Below are 20,019 nucleotides of genomic sequence, written 5' to 3'. Positions count from 1 at the left end.
TTGCTACGTGTGCCCCCCACCCCTGCCCGCCCTTCTCCTACCCCCAAGAATGTCAAGAATTTGAACTCCTGTTCTTAAGGTGAAAGGGCATTCACTCAAATCTGTATGAAGGAAAAAAGTGGCAAATCCTGAAACATTGGAACTCTCCAGTAACAGCGCCCAAGTTTAAGATGGCAACAGACGACCACTGCCTTGGGTGTTTCACAAGTAACCAGAAACCGCATCCGAATTAGGAGCCAGTCAGATCTTCATTTGCATCTCAGTAATCCTCTACTTCTTTATTTCAACATTGAGCTTTAGGCTTGAAATATTTGCTAAGAAAGCAGAGAGGCGATTAACAGAGATTTTTCAGATGTGTGCCACCGTTACACATTCTGTCAACAGAGTAAAAGGAAACTATACAGCGTAGGTTACAAAATGGTTATTTCATGTTTCGCAAACATTCCAATCAACCCTTCACTGTGATGTTATTCAATTCAACAGTAGAAAAGCAAAACAGACATGAAGCCCAGCTCCTTTCCATCTTGCAGAGATCCAGCAACTGCAAATCCGCCCGAGAATCCCAACGAGGAAATCTTCCTGTTTCTCCTGCTAGAAGATCGTCTCCTTGAGGCTAGACAAGGAGGAGGGAACGGCAGCTCAGAGAGGACCACAGAACCTACTCCAGCCTGGGCATGCCTTCCTCTGGGTTGCATCCCATAAGCCCCAAAGATCCCCAGTTTCCCAAATGAATTGATGTTGACTATCTGGGGTTTGCCTTATCTCCTAGTGAATAACTGAACAAGTTTGGGCTTTGTTATTTTGTTTTGTTTTGTTTAAACTCCTTTTGCTTCAATTAGCTAGAGCTACCAGATTTTAGAAGAGCTTGGCCGCCACTCTTGATACCATGTTATGTGGTTGTTTTTAAATCTTTTAACTTATTATCTTTTTATATTATTATTCCAACAGACTGCATGAAAGGCAGTGATCACTAACACAGAACACAACAGGTGCTAACATTCAGCCCGGTTGCTCTCAGAACCCGGGCTGTCGGGCCCGAGCTGCTGACATGCACGCGGGTAGCTCATACACTGCTACCCTCATAGCACAGGCTGCAGGAGAAGTGACAAAGGACAGATGCTCTTGTACCCTTAGAAGCTATTTAATAAATATCATTGAGGAACAAAAAGGAAAAACAAAATCAGCCCTGTGGAGCACAACCGCCTTAGGTCAACTGAACGTCATCTAGTTTATTCAACCAAAAATTGAGAGAGAAGGAAAATATTAAAACGGAAACACACACACACAAAAAAAGCAGTTCTTAACACTAGCAGGAAATAAATTTGTACAACCATTCAGTCTGTATAATATGATGAAATAAATCTACAACTTCTCTTACTTTGGTGCTTTGAATTATACATACAAACGACAATTACAGGGACTTGTTCACAAAGCATGGAGGCCTAGGAAAGTCTAACTGAACCCTCCATGGCAATCTGGGAGTGTAACGCGTTGCCCGGAGTGATAGAATTTCCTACGCAGAGGCCCACAGCTTTGAACGAATGATTCGCCTACAACATTTTTCTTTTTTTTTTTCCTTTTTTTTTTTTTTTCTTTTAATGCATCAAACTGTGACCAGGAAAAGGAAACAAAACTGGTAGTTTGTCCATTTGGATATCAGAACTAGTTTCTTCTTAATTTCCACACTTTATTTTCTTCCATCGTCCTTAAAATGCATGGCGTCCTTCGTGCCTTCCTGACAGAGGCAATAAAGTCTTCTTCTTCCAATGTACAGTATTTCTTACAATATAAGTTATATGCAATGTTTAGCGATTTTTTTTTTTTCACAGCACTAGAGAGACCCTGTTCAATAGGGAATATGAGTCTGAATGGCTTATTCACAAATGGTATCCAGATTCAGGGAGTGAGAACACAGACACCACAGCGGGCTCCTCTGTCCAAGTGGCAAACATCGTGTTGCTTTCTGCCTGCAAAAACATATAGATCCATCGGGTTTCGGTTTCATGATTCTGCTCCTGCGAAAATGCACGTAGAAGGGGCTGGAGGGACTCTCGCCTGGAGATCTTTGAGCATCGAGCAGGGACCCTAACCCATGGCGGTGACCATACTGGAAGGGTGGTGAGGTCCGAAGGAGAGGCTGGAGGGCGGGTGCATCGGCGTGGGCGTGGTCAGCATGTGGCTGGAGTGGCTGAAGGGTGAGATGTGACTGAGGGAAGACATGTGTCTGGAGAGGGCGGCGGGGTTGAACGAGCTGCTCTTGGGGAAGTCCTCCAGCGTGTCGTGCACCTTTTTGCACTTTTTGGATTTGCTAGACATTTTTCGGTTTCTGGTCTGGATGCCTTCCTTCTTCATAGTCAGGGGTCTGTTAATCTAAACAGAGATCAATTTTTTTTTTTTTTTTTTTTACTTTATTTGGCTGGCTCTGAAATAGTGCAGACTTTCACACCCCAACCCGGGTTCCTCTGACTGCCCCAGATCGGGGATCTGCTTTCAGGAGGCCCCTTCCTCCCCACCTTCCTGCCTCCTTCCCAGGGACCCAGAGTCCTGCAGGCTAGGCTTCTGCGGCGGGGGTCTGTCAGCCTCTATCAATTTCAGAAACCCAGAGGCCATAGGTAAGGTGTTCCGAGCAGGGCTTATTCATTACATTCATCTGCACCAATCATTTGGGGGAAAGTTAGCCTCAGGGAACTTTCTGTCTCCAAGGACCATATTCTAGAGACCCACCCAAGATGGTTGTATTTCTCTGCTAACTAAAATATAATAATAGCTTGTCTTCTTCCATTAGAATGACCTTAGACTACTTCATGAGCATGGAGGCAATGGAGGGGTTTTCAAGGGGGGAAATAATATCTTGTCTACTGGTCCAAAATCTGTGTTAGGACTGTGCAAGGCAATCGATCTTAAGTGTCTGTCTCTGCCTTGAGAAGCTAGGACTGCTTCCCTCTTCAAAGTCATGTCTGGTTGTCTCTCTTCTGACGAACTTCTCTAAACAAGAGGTGCTGTAAAATCTTCCCCTGAAATGTGTAAGTTCTGGGGTCATAATTTAATACAAAGTGTCTTTCCGAAACATAAGCTCTTGCCCACGTCACAGCCACGGTGATGACTGCAAGTTGCAATTTCTACCTGGTCCTGACTATCCACTTCTTACTAGACAAACAGCGAAACAACCAATCCACGAGAATTTAATATCCACTTACGGGGTACAAAGCCCTGTGCTAGCCTGAAAGCACTCTCCTGCTAAAAATCAAAGACCAGGCCTGAAATTGAGTAAAGAGACAGAGGCAAGTTCTAGTCTTCCATCCCGTCCCAGGGGCAGCAGACCATCGCTCTCTTTCTGATAAGCCTCATGTGTTTTGTTTTGAATACACATTTGTTTTAGGGGGGTGGGGAGAAGAATCAAGAGAGGGGACTTGACAAAGCAAACTGAGATCATTCCCCACGAGCAGTCAGAATCAGATTGACCTCAATAGCGGCCATCTGCCCCGTAGAGCAAACCAACCACACATCTGGCCGTGTTTCTGGGGAAATGGGCAAAGGGACTCAGAGAGGGAAGGTCAGGGTCTCAGTCACTCCTGACTGCTTGGGAAACAAACAACTCCTTCCTCCAGGGTCCTCAAGGGTGGAGAAAGAGAAGATTTCATGGCTCTAGGACCTGCCTGTTTGCTCCAAAGGCTAGAAAGGGATAGTTAAGGAAGAAAGAATCTAGCAGCCAAGAAGGCCAGGCTCCGACAACACTACTGGTAGCAGCAAACCCACAGCTTCCTGGGCCTGAGCTGGTCACCCGGAGAGGGGTACAGAACCACTCCGTGGGACGGACACCTGCCTTCCCCCTTGTGCAGGAAGGCCACGTGAGTGACGACAGAGGACCTACAAGGTGGTTGCCCAAAGAACATCTCAGGGTTCCTTCCTCAAAGTCATAATCAAGATAAAGATGCAGCCTACAGAGGCGATAGGAATCTACTGTCACATCGAATCTCCCCCAAGATACTGCCTAGACACATGGCTCTTTACGCTGATATCTAGATATACAGAGCCAGGTATCTAAATATAATATCTAGTTACACAGATAGACACACAAAGCCAGATAACTAGTCCCAACACTGATACTGAGATAGGTAGTTATCTACACACCTAGATAAGAAAACAGGAACTAACTTAGGTCGTGCATGGTATCTCGATGGGCAGAACAAAACACAACAAGAGGAGAATGTTAATAGATTATTATCTCTTAAATATTATCTCTTAAATATCTTGTTAAATACACAACAAATCCGCCTCCTTCTGTGAATTCTTACTAAACCAAAGAAGGCAGAAGAACGGCTCTGGTGGAAGAGCACGCTTCTATCTCCCAGCCACTGGGGCCCAACCATGAAGTCGGGAGCTAATTTAGAATAGGGTAGGAGTGAGGAGTGAAGAAGGTTCCTTGACCCGTCTTTGATTTAATGAGAAATTCGTATTCTTCAGAAACAGATATTTTTTTAGATTGGACACAATTGAGAGCCTATCTCACTGCGGCTGAGTAGTCAAAGGAATTTATAGCTGGTTCGTTGCTCATAATTCCTATACTTCTGTGGAAATAGGAAGGAAGTATATATACACACACAATGCATGACTTTGAACAGAACTTTGGTACATTCTAAAATGAGAAGGTGCTTACTCTCCTCTGTTCCCTATTAGTCCTGAGGTTGCTGATCTCCCCGCAAGGCCTTTCGCAATTCAAAAATCCATCCTGGCCCTTCTACTTCATCAGCCATGTTCCTTACTTCTCTGAGTCATCATTTCTTCAAGTAAAAGGGAAATCAAAATAATTTCTGCCCTGTCTACATCATGGGACTCTTTGAGGCTCAAATGTAATCAAGTAACATGAAAGTTCTTTGCAAAACCATACATTACAACCCCCAAATCATGTGATCGGCTGTACCAACCACTGGGTAGCTCATAAACCTGAAAGGCCCCAAATCTTCCAGATTTTAATCACAAATCTGCTTCTCTCCACGGCAGTGAGTAAGGAAATTCCCCAAAGTGAAAACGGGCCTGGGGTTTCATTGCTGATAAATGTACACAGACCACAGTCTGAGGATGTGTGGGAGAGAAACGATGGATTGTAGTAAGAGCCCCGTTCCGTCAGCGCCGGGCCCCTCCTCTCAAGAGCGGACGGCATATGGGCAGGGAGGTGAGTGTTATGGGGGTCCCCAGGAATCAAATCAACTCATTCCCAAGAAGCACAAAAGGACTAGTTGCTGGAGTCACCCTGGGAAGTTCTCCTGTGGTTCAAAAACGCTAACCAAAAAAGCTTCCTCCCCAATTCCCAGGTGTTTTTGGGTAAGATGCGTTGACTCGCAGAATGGTTCTGAGCAAAGCCCTCCGCCTTTCCCCATTCGCTCCCAGACATTACCAAAATCAGACTGGTCAAGAGACTTCAGGAGAACCGGACAGAGCCAGAGAGATGATGTGAGAGAGACAGGGAAAGACAGACAGAGACAGACAGACAGAGACAAAATTCTTTCTCTGGGATCAACATAAACTTCTGGCCTCATAAGGGTCATGGCGTGTCAGCCAGAGTTGTTGCAGGGAAAAAAAAAAAAATATAGCTGAAATTTTTTTTTAAAGGTAAACATATTGCAAAATGGGAGGACCCCCAAATTGAAAGATTAAAAATGACACAGCCAAACCCATGTGACTGACTGACAATTATCATTCTGCTATTGTGATCTAGAAGGAGAAAAGCATTCTTTTCCCTGGTAAGGATAACCTCCGTCGGCTGCTTTGCAAGAGTTCTCCTGGTGAGGACAAACTCAGCAGATGAAATCTCTCATCTCGTATCTTTTATTCAGAGAATCCGTTTAAAATTCACCAAGGCTCTTTACCCCTCAGTAACTGAATCGCCCTGAACTCCTGTGCCGTGCATTACAATCCTATTTACCTTTCTCTTTTCACTGGCTCATTCTTTTTTTTTTTGCAAAACGTTTAAAAACTCAAGGAAACATCAAAATATGACTGGTGACTTTGGTTTTTCCAAGAGAAAGATTTTTCTCCCCTTAAAAACCCAGACCAGGCCCACCGTGCGTACAAACTAAGGGGCTGGGTCATCTGCTTCAGAGTCTTCAATCTCAGCAAAGCTACGCTGTGCCGAGTCCCTTCCTACACTGGGTCCTATTGCAGTGTCTTTTCTGAGCCTTGTCATTGGGCGATTCAAATGGATAACCAACAAGGACCTACTGTAGAGCACAGGGAACTCTACTCAGGATTCTGTAATAACCTAGATGGATAAAGAATCTGAAAAAGGATAGATATAGTATAGGTATAACTGAACCACTTTTGCTGTACACCTGAAACTAACACAACATTGTAAATCAACTATACTCCAGTAAAATTCTTTTTTAAAAAACTCAGAAAGGGGACCAGGGAAGGGGGATGCTGGGCACTGGTCATCATCCGAAGGCGGCCATTCCGGGAGGAGGGGCGGGTCCCCGGGACACTTACATTGTGCAGCTTGTAGTACAGCCCGCAGGCATTGCAGACAGGGTCTCCATTGGCATTTCTTCTCCAGAGAGTCGTGGTTGTGGTTTGACAGTTTGCACAGGACGTACCTGCCCTTCTTGCTGCTGACTGGGGAGCGGGAAGAGAGGGGAGGATAAAAATCAAAACAAGTGTTAAATGGGTTTGCAGAGCTACGGAGACCAACTCAAAAAAAATTATCACTGAAATCAAAACTAGCAAGTGGCCCACATGAAAGTAATAAAGATCCCCAAAACCTGCATCTAGAAGAAACATGAAGCCAATCCACTGGCATAGGAGCAGGTCAGACCATAGTCCGGTGGTCAGCACACAGCCTGCTGTCCCCTGGGGAAGGATTCGGGAGGATGAGAAAGCCGACATCACCTCACTGACATAACGAGCCCCCCTCCCTCCCCCCAAAGTTTTCCAGATGTTTCATTTTTATGGGTAGCAATTTTGAATTAACCAGACTCGTTTGGGTACCAGGCTCTCAGTGGCTTCCTCTGCTAGGCCTACAGGCGGTCTTTTTCAAGAGCAACTGCCCAGAAAAGCAGTTCTCAGCAAGGATACTGGTCATCACAATAGACCAACAGCCAAGGAAGAACAAACCCAAGCATCAGAAGCGCTTTCTAGATCCCAAATCAAGAAACGCTGGATGATAAGGAGGGCAGAGTGCTGACAGAATGAGAGAACGTCTGCACATGTGTGGCTGGCACCCACGGGATGGGCCACGGAGAAAGCACCAAGCCAGACATCCCAACTGAACAAGACCTCAGCCGATTTGCAGGCATCCTAACTGTGCACGGCCCACGCTTTCAGATTTGGTCACTCGTGGTGACAGCCATCTTCATTCTCTTTAGGTGGCTTTCAGTTAGTGAGACAAACTGAGAGGAACAAGGAATTTTGCAATCCACCAGGAACACTGGCCCCGCTCCTAACTTCATTTCATTTCACCCTCTTGAAAGTAGGTGCTTCCTATCTGCTGTTCACAGAGCAAAATGGTTACAGGTCAGATGTCAGCCCCAAGCTGAATTTTCATTATTTGATTGTGTCACTGCCCTCATTTCCTTTAAAAGGGAGATTTTTCTTTCACTTTTCGACGCACTTAAATGTAGAAGGGGACTATTTCCTATGTCCATACGTTAAAAAAGAAAACTTAAGCTCAAAAACTTTTGAAAGGAAATGAGGTTGGGTCACTTGTAACCATATATCTCTCATCTCCTCACACCCCCTTGCAACATAAAAAGAAAATTTCAACTGCAAAATCATTTCGGTCCCTGGGACTCAAAAAATATTATCAAAGGCAAGAGAAGGAGTAAGAATTCAGCTGGTGGGCTTCCCTGGTGGCACAGTGGTTGAGAGTCCGCCTGCCGATGCAGGGGACACGGGTTCGTGCCCTGGTCCGGGAGAATCCCACATGCCGCGGAGCGGCTGGGCCCGTGAGCCATGGCCGCTGAGCCTGCGCATCCGGAGCCTGTGCTCCGCAACGGGAGAGGCCACAACGGTGAGAGGCCCGCGTACCGCAAAAAAAAAAAAAAGAATTCATCTGGTCTTTATCTGTGATCAAGAAAACTCTGGCATGGTTATGAAAGCACAGAACGAAAGGACAGGGATCAGGGTGTGCTTTTCCCTCAGTATTTTATCCAGCAAGAAGTTGGGCCAAACACCCGAAGAGGTCAGATGTTGAAAACCCACTGGCAATTCTGAATGAACCAAGCTGATTCCTTTCCTTTCAAAGCTACTCAATTGTTCCACAGAGATGCTGCCCCTTCCCACAGGTTTAAATAGCAGAGCTGTGGCTTTTTTCATTTGTTTGTTTGTTTTTAGTAATTCTTAGTTTCTGTGTCCTGAGGAACTAGAAAGGAAAAACAGTCCTCCCTCATAACTGAGAAGGTTCTACTTTTGAGTTGTCCATTTGGAAAATAATTCACCGCAGTCCAAGAGTGCTGTCTCTTACCCCACATGCCTCTGGTCCACCTGCCTTTATGAAACATGATAATTTAAGACTTAACCGTTGCTCTTGTGTACTCTTGGGAGGAAAATGATATATGAAATTGGTGCTTCAGGATTTTGACAACTACATGATCATGTGATTATTATTATAGTCCTGGACTGGTCTTCCCCCTTTAAAAGAAATACTTGGGGGGCTTCCCTGGTGGCGCAGTGGTTGAGAGTCCGCCTGCCGATGCAGGGGACACGGGTTCGTGCCCCGGTCTGGGGGGATCCCACATGCCGCGGAGCGGCTGGGCCCGTGAGCCATGGCCGCTGGGCCTGCGCGTCCGGGGCCTGTGCTCCGCAACGGGAGGGGCCACAGCAGTGAGAGGCCCGCGTACCGCAAAAAAAAAAAAAAAAAAAAAAAAAAAGAAATACTTGGATATAATAGACTAATATCTACGCAAGTGCCGGATTTCCCGGCCCAACAACTGAGAAGGGATGGTACAAGTGCTCAATGCCAACCGATAAAATAAGAGTTCCAAATAACCACGCTCATGGTGCAGCCCTTTGCAGTGTATTGAAGGTAACATGAATCCAAATAGGCTTAGACTTTATGAGGATTTATACAGAACCTCTAAAAGTCACACTGTTTGGGTCACTAGCAGAAGACAAAGTATATTAATAAAGCAAGCTAGTTGTGAGACTTATGAAAATCTTGCAACACTAGGAAAACAATTCTATGGGTCTTCCCTTCTATTTCCTGCACGAGTTCATTCAGTGTTAGATATGCATCTATGGAAGAGCTGACTACACAGAGGGGGCAGGCGGGGTGGTCTTCAGCAAGTCTGCAAGTGTGCAAAAGCAGCAAACTGGAGAGACAGAGCAGGGAAGGAGGAACAGGAAATATAGGAAAGAACAAAAAGAAAGTTCTAGATATTCAGAAGTCAACTACATCTAAGGGCTAAAAATATACGTATATATATCCTGAATGGGCCCCGAGTATCTCTCTGGAGCATGTGAATTCTATGGAACTAAAAATAAAAAAACACCCAGAAGAGATGAGTAAGAAAGAGAAGGCAGCTTCACATGTGACGGCGAAGAAACTCTAGAATTAAAAGTAATTATTACTCAGAGTTCTAGAGATTTCTTATGAAAGGTGAATGAAGACAAAATTATGTGAAATGCAAGTCCAGCCCTCCTGTACAATCTACCCAGACAGAAGAAACCCCAAGAAAATGTCAAATGTACTCTTGCTTATCAACCAGACAACTACGGGGTCTGACACTTTACTGCTCTCTTTTTCCTTCTTTACTTTTACATTAAAAAAAAAAAAAGTCCAATTATAATGGTACCATGACTTATTTTAACAAGAAGTTTTTTGTTGTTAGTTTTCTTTCTTTTGTTTTCCTTTCCTTTTCTTTTTTTCTCTCTTTTTTTTTTTTCCCTAAGGCCAGGTTTTGAGTGATTCAGAACATTCTTTTGTGGTGCGATCATATTCATTCTGTGCTAACATCTCCAGCCATTTTTTTTTTTTTCAAACACGTCTTGTTCTGATACGTTCAAACATCTTGATGTTTAAGTTGGGGAAGCTGAGTTGTTGTTTATGAGTTATCTCCAGAGCTCAGATATCCGGCAGCTTTTTCCTAGGAAGTTAGCTTTGCACATGAGAGAAAGGAAAAAAAAAAAGTACCAAAGAGCATGGGGACAAGTCGGGGGAAGGTTGAGAGAGCTGGAGAAAGGGGCAAAGATCAGAAAGAATAAAGCCTAGAGACCTAGGATTGCCAAAAATTAAAGTCACGTGGGCGCTGCCATCCCTAGACAGATTTTTCTTCTTCTGAAGAGGATGTGAAAGGTGTTGATTTGCACTAACATCGGATGGAGAAGACAAATAATTCTTTAAAAAGAATGCAGAGGATTTGGGAAGGGTCCACCTTAGAATCTGAGGGATGCGGCTTCATCCATTAATTTGCATGGGGAAATTCCCCTCCTCCCCTCTCTACTTGGTGAATCACCACAAAAAGCATTTTGATCTCTTGACTGTGGTTACAGTTATCATTTGCCAAGCCTGCTTTTATTTGTCTGTTACATACACTTGCTATTCAATCTGGCCTGAGATTCCAAAGACAAGTTTGCAAATGAACCTCTCAGGCTAGTTTTCCTTATAAATGCTTGCCAGGGCCAGGTTTTCTCAAGTATTCCTAGGGGTCAAGAGGTTTAAGAAGGGGACAAAGAGGGGGGAGAGAGGAAACTATCACCCGACCGGCAGGAGTTCAAAGGGAAAATAAGACCAGACACTAGGGGAGACCAAGAAGCAGGACAGGAATCGCACAGTTTTCCCCACAGGAATTACCTGTGGCAATTCCTCAATTCTTCGGACCAAGGAAGAAGAAAAACTCCACTGAGCCCAATGGCCGCTGTTTGTGAAATTCAGTTAATTAGCCCTGGCCCATGAGATCTCATCCGTGGCACTAAGGCAACCCTGAGACTGTAATTACTTCCTAGGAGCCCACTTGTATGACTTCAGAAACAAGTTCTGGGTGGCACCTGGGACACTCCATCCCCGTACTGAATTCCTCTGTGAAACCGTGACTATCAATGCATCTTAAATCAGTCACCCTGGTCCTGTGAAAGCAATCATTCTATCAGTGAAGACGTTTAAGATTTGATAACCCAGAAGTGAGCATCTTTAAAAATGTGATAAGTGACTTAAGAACCATGGAGGGGGAGAAAGGCGGGGGCGGGGGGCCCTTTCTGTATATATAATTTGCAAAAAAGAAAACAAAGAAGAAAAAAGAAAACTATCCCAAGCGAGCTGATTTTGAGCCGTCCTGCCAATTTCCAGCAGAAGCCCTTCTTCCTGAAGAGAGGAACTTAAAGACACAAAACGGAGAGTGTCGGGCCAGTGCTTCCCTAGGACAACTCACCAGCCTTCGCTTGGGTTTGATGAGGGGCCGGTTCTGTCCGTTCATCTTGTGGTAGAGCCCACAGGCGTTGCACAGGTAATGCCCTGTTCCATCTCGACGCCACAGCGGGGTGGACGTTGCCCCACAGTTCACACACTCCCTGCCTTCTGAAAACAAGATCACACATAAGTCACTTATGGAAGGAAGACACACAGAAAAGCTGTCAGCAGAATTAGGCAATGAAAGTTCAATGGAGAACTTCTTCTCTATCTCTTTTTTCCTCTTTTGGGGAACTTGCCCAGCTCCCTTGAAGGTGGCTTCTGAGTTGAAAAGAGTTACTGTGTGACACTTTCATGGCCTAACCATTCCCCGTGGACACACACACACACACAGCTCCCAGCCCAAGAAACAGCACAGGAATCAGTAGCAGCAGAACCTCGTCCTGGGCCTGCCTGACTTGACGGGGAAGGTCAGGCAGAGCCAAGGAGGAAGGCGAATTTCAACTTGAAACAGTTCCCTGAGAAAACCCTGAGCCCCGGTCGATGGCGAAAGCACAACATTCCATTCGCTTCCCTCGGACGAAAACAAAGATGATCCATTATCGTCACCAGCTCTGTCTATGCGGATTGATTAAATAATGAAGATTAGGATGGGGCCAAAGGAGAGATTCATCGATAGCGAGATGGAGAAACAGATAATCAACAGATGAACAGATGGATCAATCGGCTGATTGATTTGAGCACCAAGGGCCTTAGATTTTACTTCCAATAAAACTGTAAAATGTCCCCGGCTGGCAAGAAATAGATGAAGACCCAGCAGGGTCCACTCATTCATTCCCCCATCATCTTTTTTACTCTCTAGAAAAAACCCAAGGTTTTCTGTGGTTTTCCAGCCACTGAGACCCCAGTCTGAAGGTTGGAGGGAAACGCAGAGCAGTCTTGAAGGCAAGGAAGCTGGAGATGGGGAGGGAGGGAAACAGAACGAGGGGAAGCGCTGGGAGGGGCAGAGTCAGGAGAAGGGGCCAGTTTATGGGGGGAGGGCAGGGGGGAGGCCCTTGGGTTGTGGCTCATTAACCAAGACTTGCCTGCAGTCGCTCTTTTTCCAAAAAAAAAACAAACAAACAAAATCAACAGAAAACCGGCCAGGCCGGGTTGAAACAGCACTCACTCCCGGGGCTGGAGAGTGACGGGGACCCACCTCGAGAGCGAAAGCCCCGGGAGAGAATCCCTCCAGATACCATTTTAGGAGGAGGGGAGTTTGCTCACAGAGTTCTTCTCAACTTCCCCGAGAGGAAGAAGGACAGGACGGTTTCTGGGAGAACCTGCCCCGCTCCTGGGGGGCCTCGTTCCCCTGGCGAGGACGCACCAGCCTCACTGCCAACCGAGAGGGACCCAGGAGGAGCCCCCAACCCTGCAGGGCCAGTGGCTTCAGCAGAGCTGGTGCCCCCCAGAAGAGGAGTCAGGAAAGGGTCTTTAGGGTGCTGGGAAGGGGCTTGGGGATGGTAGGGGAGAAAGATGAGCCCCTACCAGTTGTTTTAAGAGATTAATCAGCTGACCCCAAGCTACCAGGAAGACGGGGTGGAGGAAGGGAACCCGCAGGCAGGACGCTTGGGAATCTTGCCTCCCCACGAGGAGGGCAAGGCCAGCCCAGGGCCCAGGGACCTGCTCAGGTCTAGAAAACCCCCAGACCAAGTACGAGGGTGGCAAGGAATTTACACCCCTGAGCCTGGGCTTTTCTCCAGGGACAGGCTCTCAAAAAAAAAAGAAAAAAAATGTTAAGGAGTTGAGAGATCTCAATTTCTTGCTCCAAATTCCAAAAGTTCTCAACCCGGGGTCTACAGAGAGCCTTCCAAGCACCCCTGAGATTATCCCCAGAAACGTGGCCCTCACGGGCCAGGAGCATTTGCTAGGCATCCAGCAGCTCTGAGTAGGCTCTGGGCTGAATCACATCCAGGTTCCTCTGCTTTGGGGTCACAAGCCTTCGGGACGTGGCTGCTGAAGGTGGGAGAGGCACGGGGGGAGGAGAGGGCGAGTGGGCGAGGAGGTGTGGCCGCAGGCATAGCCAGGGCCCCCACAGTGCTCGTGCCCCCGGTGGGCGCTGTGTCAGCCTCTTCTGGGGACACTGGCCAGGCCTGGCACGCTCCCCATCCTGTGCAGACAGGGGCCTCGGGCTCCCAGCCGTTTTGTCCCTGACCTCTGGGGGTTTTCTCGGGCTCCCAGTCCCCTGCATCCCCAGCAGCTCGGGCTGGACTGCCCCGCTCCTGGGCACCTGGGCCAGGGGATCTCCCTGCCTGACACGATTAGTCTGATTTCCTTTCCTTTGTCAGCCAGTGGGGAGAATAACAGCTTCCTTTTCCGAGGGACCTTGAAAGCCAGCAACAGTTGCTTCTCCAGCAATTGCACATTAGAGCAATTTTCTGTCTTGATTCACTCGGCAAGTTTGTGATTGCCTTGCGTGGCTTTTTCTTATTTTATTTTATTTTTTTTCTCTCCTTGTTGCCTCTCATCTGTGACTTCAGCAAACAAGCAGTTTTCCTAACAGAGGCCCTGACTGTCTCCTGCTTTCTTTCTCCTCGCTCACCGCCTGCTGTGAGCTGCTCAGACAGACACCTCGCTCTTAGGTGACAACCACAGCGCTGGGAGGCCTCCTCACGCTCAACAGCCATTTTCAAACACCCCTTGGCCTCCGACTGAAATCCTGAAACTGAGGCCGGACTGAAGGAGTAGGGAGGCTGCAGAGAAAAAGGGGGAGCTGGATGCCCACGGTGGAGGGGGTGGGAGCTAAGAAATGGTCCCCCCCCCCACACACACACAAAAGGCTTGGTGTCTTGTTTGCAAAGACACATCTCAGCCCGGACAGCCCGGGCGTTAAAAAAGCAATAGGTGCTCTAAACCACAACTCAACCGTTTCTCCAAAATGCGACAACCCTCCCTTCTCTGGGCTCCTCCTTCAGACGATAGCAAAGAAGAGGTTAAAGAAAAAAAAAAAAAACAGAAAAGCAACCACTAAAACCAAGAGAATCCCCTTCTCAGGAATTCCCACTCCTTCCACCCTCTTCACGGAGCCTCGAAACCTGCCCTGCGCGCTCCACGTTCCCGAAAGTCCCAGCTCCCTCGCCGCCCAATTGTGTTGCTCTGGGTTTTTCTGACTGTGAGAAAGGAATAAGGAGGAGGAAGTCAAAAGCCAAATTTAAACCGGCTCCTCTCCTCTCCAAAAAAAATAAAAGAAAATAGGTATACAGGTACCCCTGGTTCTGGTTTAGGGAAACCACAGCCCTCGCCCTCGCCCCTCCCCCCTCCCCAAATGTCCCGGTCTCCAGGGAAGACACAAAAAAGCCAGGCAAACCCGAAGGCAGAAGGTGTGCCCGATGGAGGGGGAGAGATCACATGCGGAAATGAGGGCAGAGGACGAGAGGCATTTGGAAAAGTCACTCTGGCCCCTCCCTACACAAACCACCACCCCAGCCTCAGACACCACGATCTGGCCCCCAACTTCTTAGCCCTACCAGAAAAGAGAACTTTCCCCAAAAAAATCCCACCCCGACTTCAAAATGGACAGGTTGTTCTCTTACTGCCATCAGCCTCGGAGCCTTGATCGAGCCCCCTCCGCCCCGCCCCCGCTTTTGTGAGCAGATCTGTACCCCGCTTCCCGGGGACCCTCCACTCGCCGAGGCAGCCAGGCCACTTTCCTGCCCTGTGCTCCCTTCCTCTTGCTTTCTCTTCAGCTCCACCAGCGAGCCTACCTCCCTCTCCCTCTGCCGACTTTCATGTACTGAACACGCAGGTCTGAGTTTTCTGTCAGCCTAACCGCATCCGGGCTCTATTAAAGTTCCTGGCTCGGGATAAACAATGCAACTGTCGCGTGCAGCAGTCTGAAAATAATTGGATTAGCTAAAACATATCAACTAAATAGAGACAGTCCTGCCCAGGCAGTCGGAGTGAATGTCACCCGGGAAAAAAACCCTGGAAACTGATCTCATGGTCACTGGGCACCCAGAGCCCTCCCTCGGAAGTTTTCTAAACCCCGGTTTTGCAGGCTCTGTTTCAAGACTGGTTGTCTCATCCAGCAAAGACAAGTGATTTCCACCACTTCTGTGTATACAGAGTCTCTACAGAGAGAGAGCAGAGGGTACCCAGTTGGGACAGACCAGGACGGAGACTGTCCACCCTGAAATGGACACCCCCAAGGAGACATGCCAATCTTCCCCAAACCATCTCAAAAAATACAGTGAAATCTCATCTCGGAGACTCCCCGACTCTGTTTCAGCTGCTTCGACATTGGTGGTGGATTATTTTATTTTTAAAGCAGAAATACTTTGTGCGGGTTTTCCTGTTTCTTTTCATGCCAGCCTCTACACCAAGAGAATAAAAATGCGGCTCGCTTTTAGCTGGGGTGTGCTTTTCTGAGAGAAGATGGGCAGAGGAAGCAGAGACACACCTGGGGAATCTTTTTCCATCCTTCCTAACCCCTCTGGCTTCAGATCAGTCGGGGAGTAGCTCGTAAGACGCCTTCCTTCCCTGCCTGAGCTCCCAGCACTGGAAGGTACTGCAGTTAACTAGCCCTTCTGACTTCCACTGAACTGCCTCCCCAGGGCAGAGCCCACCTCTCTACCCAGAAGTCAGGATGGGAGACTTCTTTTCCACGCAGAGAATGTGTGTCCTGTCTTTGCCACAGTCCCGCCCCCGGCGAAAAATATACACACGCTTTATTTATACATGTCTGTGTAAAGGGCTGTCCTCTGGTGACTGTATGACCCCCTCTGAGCTGAGCGGAGGAGAACGGTCAGGATGTAGAGGCCAGGGGGGTCAGAGGAGGGACCTGTGTTTGTTTGGGTTTCAGGAGGTTTCGTTTTTAGCACTAAACACTAAAGATGTATTCCCTCCCCTTCCATTTGCGCTTGGAAACTGACTAAAGGTTACTGCCAGCACCCAGAAGTTCCCTGGCAGGACAGGCAGGAGATGGGGGTTTGTTTTTGTTTGTCTTTTTCCTTCCCCAGCTCTTGCGGGTGGCTTTTTAAATCAGATCTCACTTGCCCTCTGCTCTGAAGACAGGAATGAGAGAGGACACACCTCATTCTTTCCCCACTGGAAGAATGGGAAGATATTAAATCTTTGAAGGGTCTGAACGGCCACCCAGCCCCCGGGAGGGGCTGGAGAGCACGCTCTAGTCCCTGTCCCGGATTTTGGAGCAGGGAGGGGGGCGAGGGGAAAGGTCTCGAGGGGAGAGAACGTTCCTACCTGTGCTGGATCTGGCCTTGGGCCTCGACTTGCATCCGAAGCCGGTGGGGGAGCCCCCGAGCAGGCTGCTGGGCGGGAAGAGTCCGGAGCTGTACTCGGGAACGTAGGGCGGGTAGGTGGTGATGGGGTGGTGGGCTGAGGCCGCCGCCCCTCCCAGGGTGGTCATGCTGCTGCGGGGATGCGCCGACTCGAGCTTCATGCTGTCAGGCAGAGGCACCTGGTACTTGATGCACTCCTTCTCGTCCTGGCGGCCCGAGCCGGCTGAGCCCGGGGTGGACAGGGACGGGTCCGGGGAGACGTCCTTCGGCGGGGTGGGTGGAAAGGTGAAGAGGTGCGGGCTGGAGTGGCCCGCCGACAGGGACGAGGACGAGGCTGGGGGGTAGACCGACAGGGGCCCCGGGGAGCCGTGGTGGATGGACGTCTTGGAGAAGGGGCTGAGGTTCCAGGGTGAAGCGGTGTGGTGGCTGCCCAGCGCCTTGCCGCCGTCCAGCCAGGGCAGGGATCCGTGCAGCAGAGGCGGCCGGCACACCTGGCTCCCTGCGTGGGTAAAGGCGAAGGCCCGCGAGAGAGACAGGCGAGTGAGAGTAGCCCCCAGAGGCCTTCAGGCACCTGGGCATCCTCCTCCTCCACCCCAGCCTCCCTGGCAAGACAACCCCCACACAGACCGGACCTCACACTCCCTGATCTTGGGGGCCCCAGCAGGACCTGGGCCAACACACCCCCTTCACCCCTATCTCCCCACCAATGTCCCATCAAATCCAGGGAATTAAGGGCCTGCGTCTGACGCCCAAGGGGTGCTGCCATGGAGCGAGAAGGGCCCTGGCTTCCTTGGCCTCTCCAGACACACTTTCTGAATCACAGCCCTGAGGTCCCTCTCTGGAACCTGACTTGATTTATTGGTTTCCTTCAATGGCCCAGCGGCCCCCAGCCCAGACCTAATCCCAGGCAGCCTGATAAGAGGGTGGGCTGGGAAGGATGAGGCCTGAAGGGGAGAGCCACACAACCGCTCAAAGCCAGGAGAACACACGGACCCTAAGAGAGGCCCAGCTGCAGAGCCAGCTCCCCAGGCCCAGAGCAGGAAGAGGGCCTGAAAGAGAGGAGAGCGAGCATTTTAGGGTTACTTGCACGTAACCCCACTTCACTGCTTGCTCGGAATTGGCCCGGCCTGGAATGGGATTTGCAGGGAAGTGAACCGCTCAGGCTGTCGGAGAAAGTTTCCAAGCCTGGACTCTGGGATGGTACTTCTATCTGCCATTCTCACCCTCCCAGATCCTACTGGAAAAAAATAAAACGGGCCCATATGCCCCCAGAGTTGTGACTCCACCCGTGCAATACGTGAATTTTCACCTGAGCCCCTGAGACACAAAAAATTCCAGTTTCTGTGTCTATTTCACTCACACACACAGTAAACAGAGCTGTCGTTTGAAATGCAGAGTTTTAAGGCAGCTGTAACTCAGACCAGAAGAGGCTCTGAGAGGGGTAAGTTTAAACGGCAAGTACAAATCCACACACTTATTGATCTTTTAATCCAGTACCTGTCTCAGCGTTTGACATTCTATTTAACCATTAAGAACAATACCGAAACTAAAATCTTAAGAGAAAGGAAGGGGAGGGGAGTCGAGGGGGAAGGAGAGCTCTCCGCACACCAAGGGTCAAGCTTCACATTATGCAGGAAGTAGTATAGTAAATAATATTAAGGCTGCATCTACCGCACTTCCACTTAACTGCTGATCTGCACAGGACAAGAGCAAAGAGCGCCCCATCCGCAGAAACAATTGTTTGAAACCTGGTGACAGCAGGGAGGAGAACGCCTGCTGCCCTAGGGGCTCTGTCATCGGCCCCAGCCCCAGGATCTAAGTCGGGGAACCAAGGCAGACCTCAACTGAGATGGCCTCACAGCCCCTCTGTCTGAAATGTTGCCATTTCTTCTTTGGGAACATGCTTACAGATGCAAAGCCTTAAAAGCCTTTTCCCACCAACTACATAGGGCTGGGTTTCTCTCTACCATTTCAGAACTCTCCTGAATTCCTCAAGGTGAAAGAGAAAGAAAAAAAGAAAAGAAAGGAAGAAAAGAAAAGGCAACTGGAATCGCTCCTCCATAAAAGGAAACCCTGATGGATCCCAAATCTTCTTTGGGAGCCTAATGGGTCTGTTGTGGGGCCGAAGGAGACAGCAAGGCAAGAGTTGCGGGGAGCAGGCAATGAGGCAACCAAAAAGTGTAGACGGAGGAAAATTCCGTGCAGCCGGGAATCTAGGAAAGCCCAAATGTCTCAAACTTAAGACGGGAGTCTTTCCACCAAAACCCGGTCAAAGCACCAGACTTCCCTTCCTCAGAGCCTAGAGGTAGGAGATGTGTCTAAAAACCAAATGCACTAGCTTTGGGGAAAGGCCGAAACACAGCGGTGGGAATAAATACGTTTCTCTGGCCTTTCTGGAAATGTGCCGGAGAAACATACCGAGGCACGCCGGCAGAAGCCCCAGAGAGAGAACCAGGGGATAACCGGGGGAGCGAAGCCCCTAGAAAGAACCCAGCCCCAGCCAGGTTTAGCCGGCACCGGATGCCCGGTCGGGGGAGCAGTGGCTGGTGGAGGCAGAGGCTCGGCTCCCCGCGCCCGGGATCTCCGAGGCCCCCGAACCAGCGGCCGCGCGGGGAGAGAGGGCTGCAGCGCGGCGCCCGCCAGGTGAGCGCCAGGCCCAGGGGACCGCAGTCGCGCAGAGGCGCCTGCTGCGACTGTTTTGAAAAACAGACTCTCGCGACGATCGAGACGCCTTCCTTGCCCATTTCCGGGCCCCAGTTTTTGTTGTTGTTGTTGTTGTTGTTGTTTTAATGAAGCAGCAACGGCACTTGGGGGCTTTGGCCGGGTATCCCCACCCCCTGGTCCCTCCCTGCCTCTCCGACCCGAAAGAGCCGGGACAGCTGGGCGGAGGTCCCCGCACCCGGGGCGGACTCACCGTGGTGGGTCGGAGGGTACCTCTGCACGGTGGCCCTCACCGAGTTTCCGTAGTAGGACGGGACGTGGTTGCCTTGACCGTCGATGTTAAAAAGTACATCCACCTCCTCCGGCAGGGGGTACTGCGCCGGGTCCATGTAGGAGTGGCCGAGGCCTGGGTGGTGCGTGTCCGGATGCTGCCCGTTGAGGACCGCGGGGTGGTGGTGGCTCACCCAGCGCGGCTGGTCCGCCGTCACCTCCATGGCCCCGGCTGCGCTCTCGCCCTCTCGCCGGGCCCGGAACCCGCGCGCTGAGAGGGAGGGCGGTCGGGCTGGGAGGTCGGGGGCTACGAGGCTCTGCAGGTGCTCCTGCCGTCGGAGGGGCGGGGGTCGTTTAAAGATTTGTTTTCAGTTGGGAAATGGGAAAGCTAGGAAGGAAAGGTGAGCAAATCAGATTTTTGTTTTTAAATCTTTGCGGGGTAGTTTAGCGAAAAGAAGAGAAAGAAAAAAGAAATTC

The 20,019-nt window shown here is 49.4% G+C and overlaps 1 protein-coding gene across 3 annotated transcripts; it reads right to left on the bottom strand.

The window, feature by feature from the left end:
• Positions 1-251: 251 nt before the first annotated feature.
• On the bottom strand, positions 252-20,013 carry GATA3 (GATA binding protein 3). 3 transcript variants are annotated; one of them, XM_060160068.1, is made up of 5 exons: positions 19,526-20,013; positions 16,574-17,110; positions 11,358-11,503; positions 6,484-6,609; positions 252-613 (listed from the first exon to the last, which is right to left on the bottom strand). In XM_060160068.1, the coding sequence occupies exons 1-5, from the start codon at positions 19,764-19,766 to the stop codon at positions 449-451; spliced, it is 1,215 nt and encodes a 404-aa protein (XP_060016051.1). In that variant the 5' UTR covers positions 19,767-20,013; the 3' UTR covers positions 252-448. The 3 variants fall into 3 exon arrangements, with proteins under 3 accessions (XP_060016051.1, XP_060016034.1, XP_060016042.1); XM_060160051.1 differs by lacking the exon at positions 252-613 and adding an exon at positions 1,205-2,370; XM_060160059.1 differs by lacking the exon at positions 252-613 and adding an exon at positions 1,205-2,370 and having other exon boundaries at positions 11,358-11,500.
• Between the last annotated feature and the right edge of the window lie 6 nt (positions 20,014-20,019).

The sequence above is a fragment of the Lagenorhynchus albirostris genome, chromosome 1 (assembly GCF_949774975.1).
Source record: "Lagenorhynchus albirostris chromosome 1, mLagAlb1.1, whole genome shotgun sequence".
Taxonomy (NCBI): Eukaryota; Metazoa; Chordata; class Mammalia; order Artiodactyla; family Delphinidae; genus Lagenorhynchus; species Lagenorhynchus albirostris.
Note: the sequence above shows the minus strand (reverse complement) of the source record. Positions and strands in the feature narration are given on the sequence as shown.

What these genes read in the sequence shown, in the direction of transcription:
- GATA3 (XM_060160051.1), bottom strand. Translation starts at nt 19,766, where the DNA reads ATGGAGGTGACGGCGGACCAGCCGCGCTGGGTGAGCCACCACCACCCC. An exon ending in GTACCCTCCGACCCACCACG is followed by an intron (nt 17,111 to 19,525) that starts GTGAGTCCGCCC and finishes TTACCCACGCAG; the next exon opens with GGAGCCAGGTGTGCCGGCCG. An exon ending in TCAAACCCAAGCGAAGGCTG is followed by an intron (nt 6,610 to 11,357) that starts GTGAGTTGTCCT and finishes CCCGCTCCCCAG; the next exon opens with TCAGCAGCAAGAAGGGCAGG.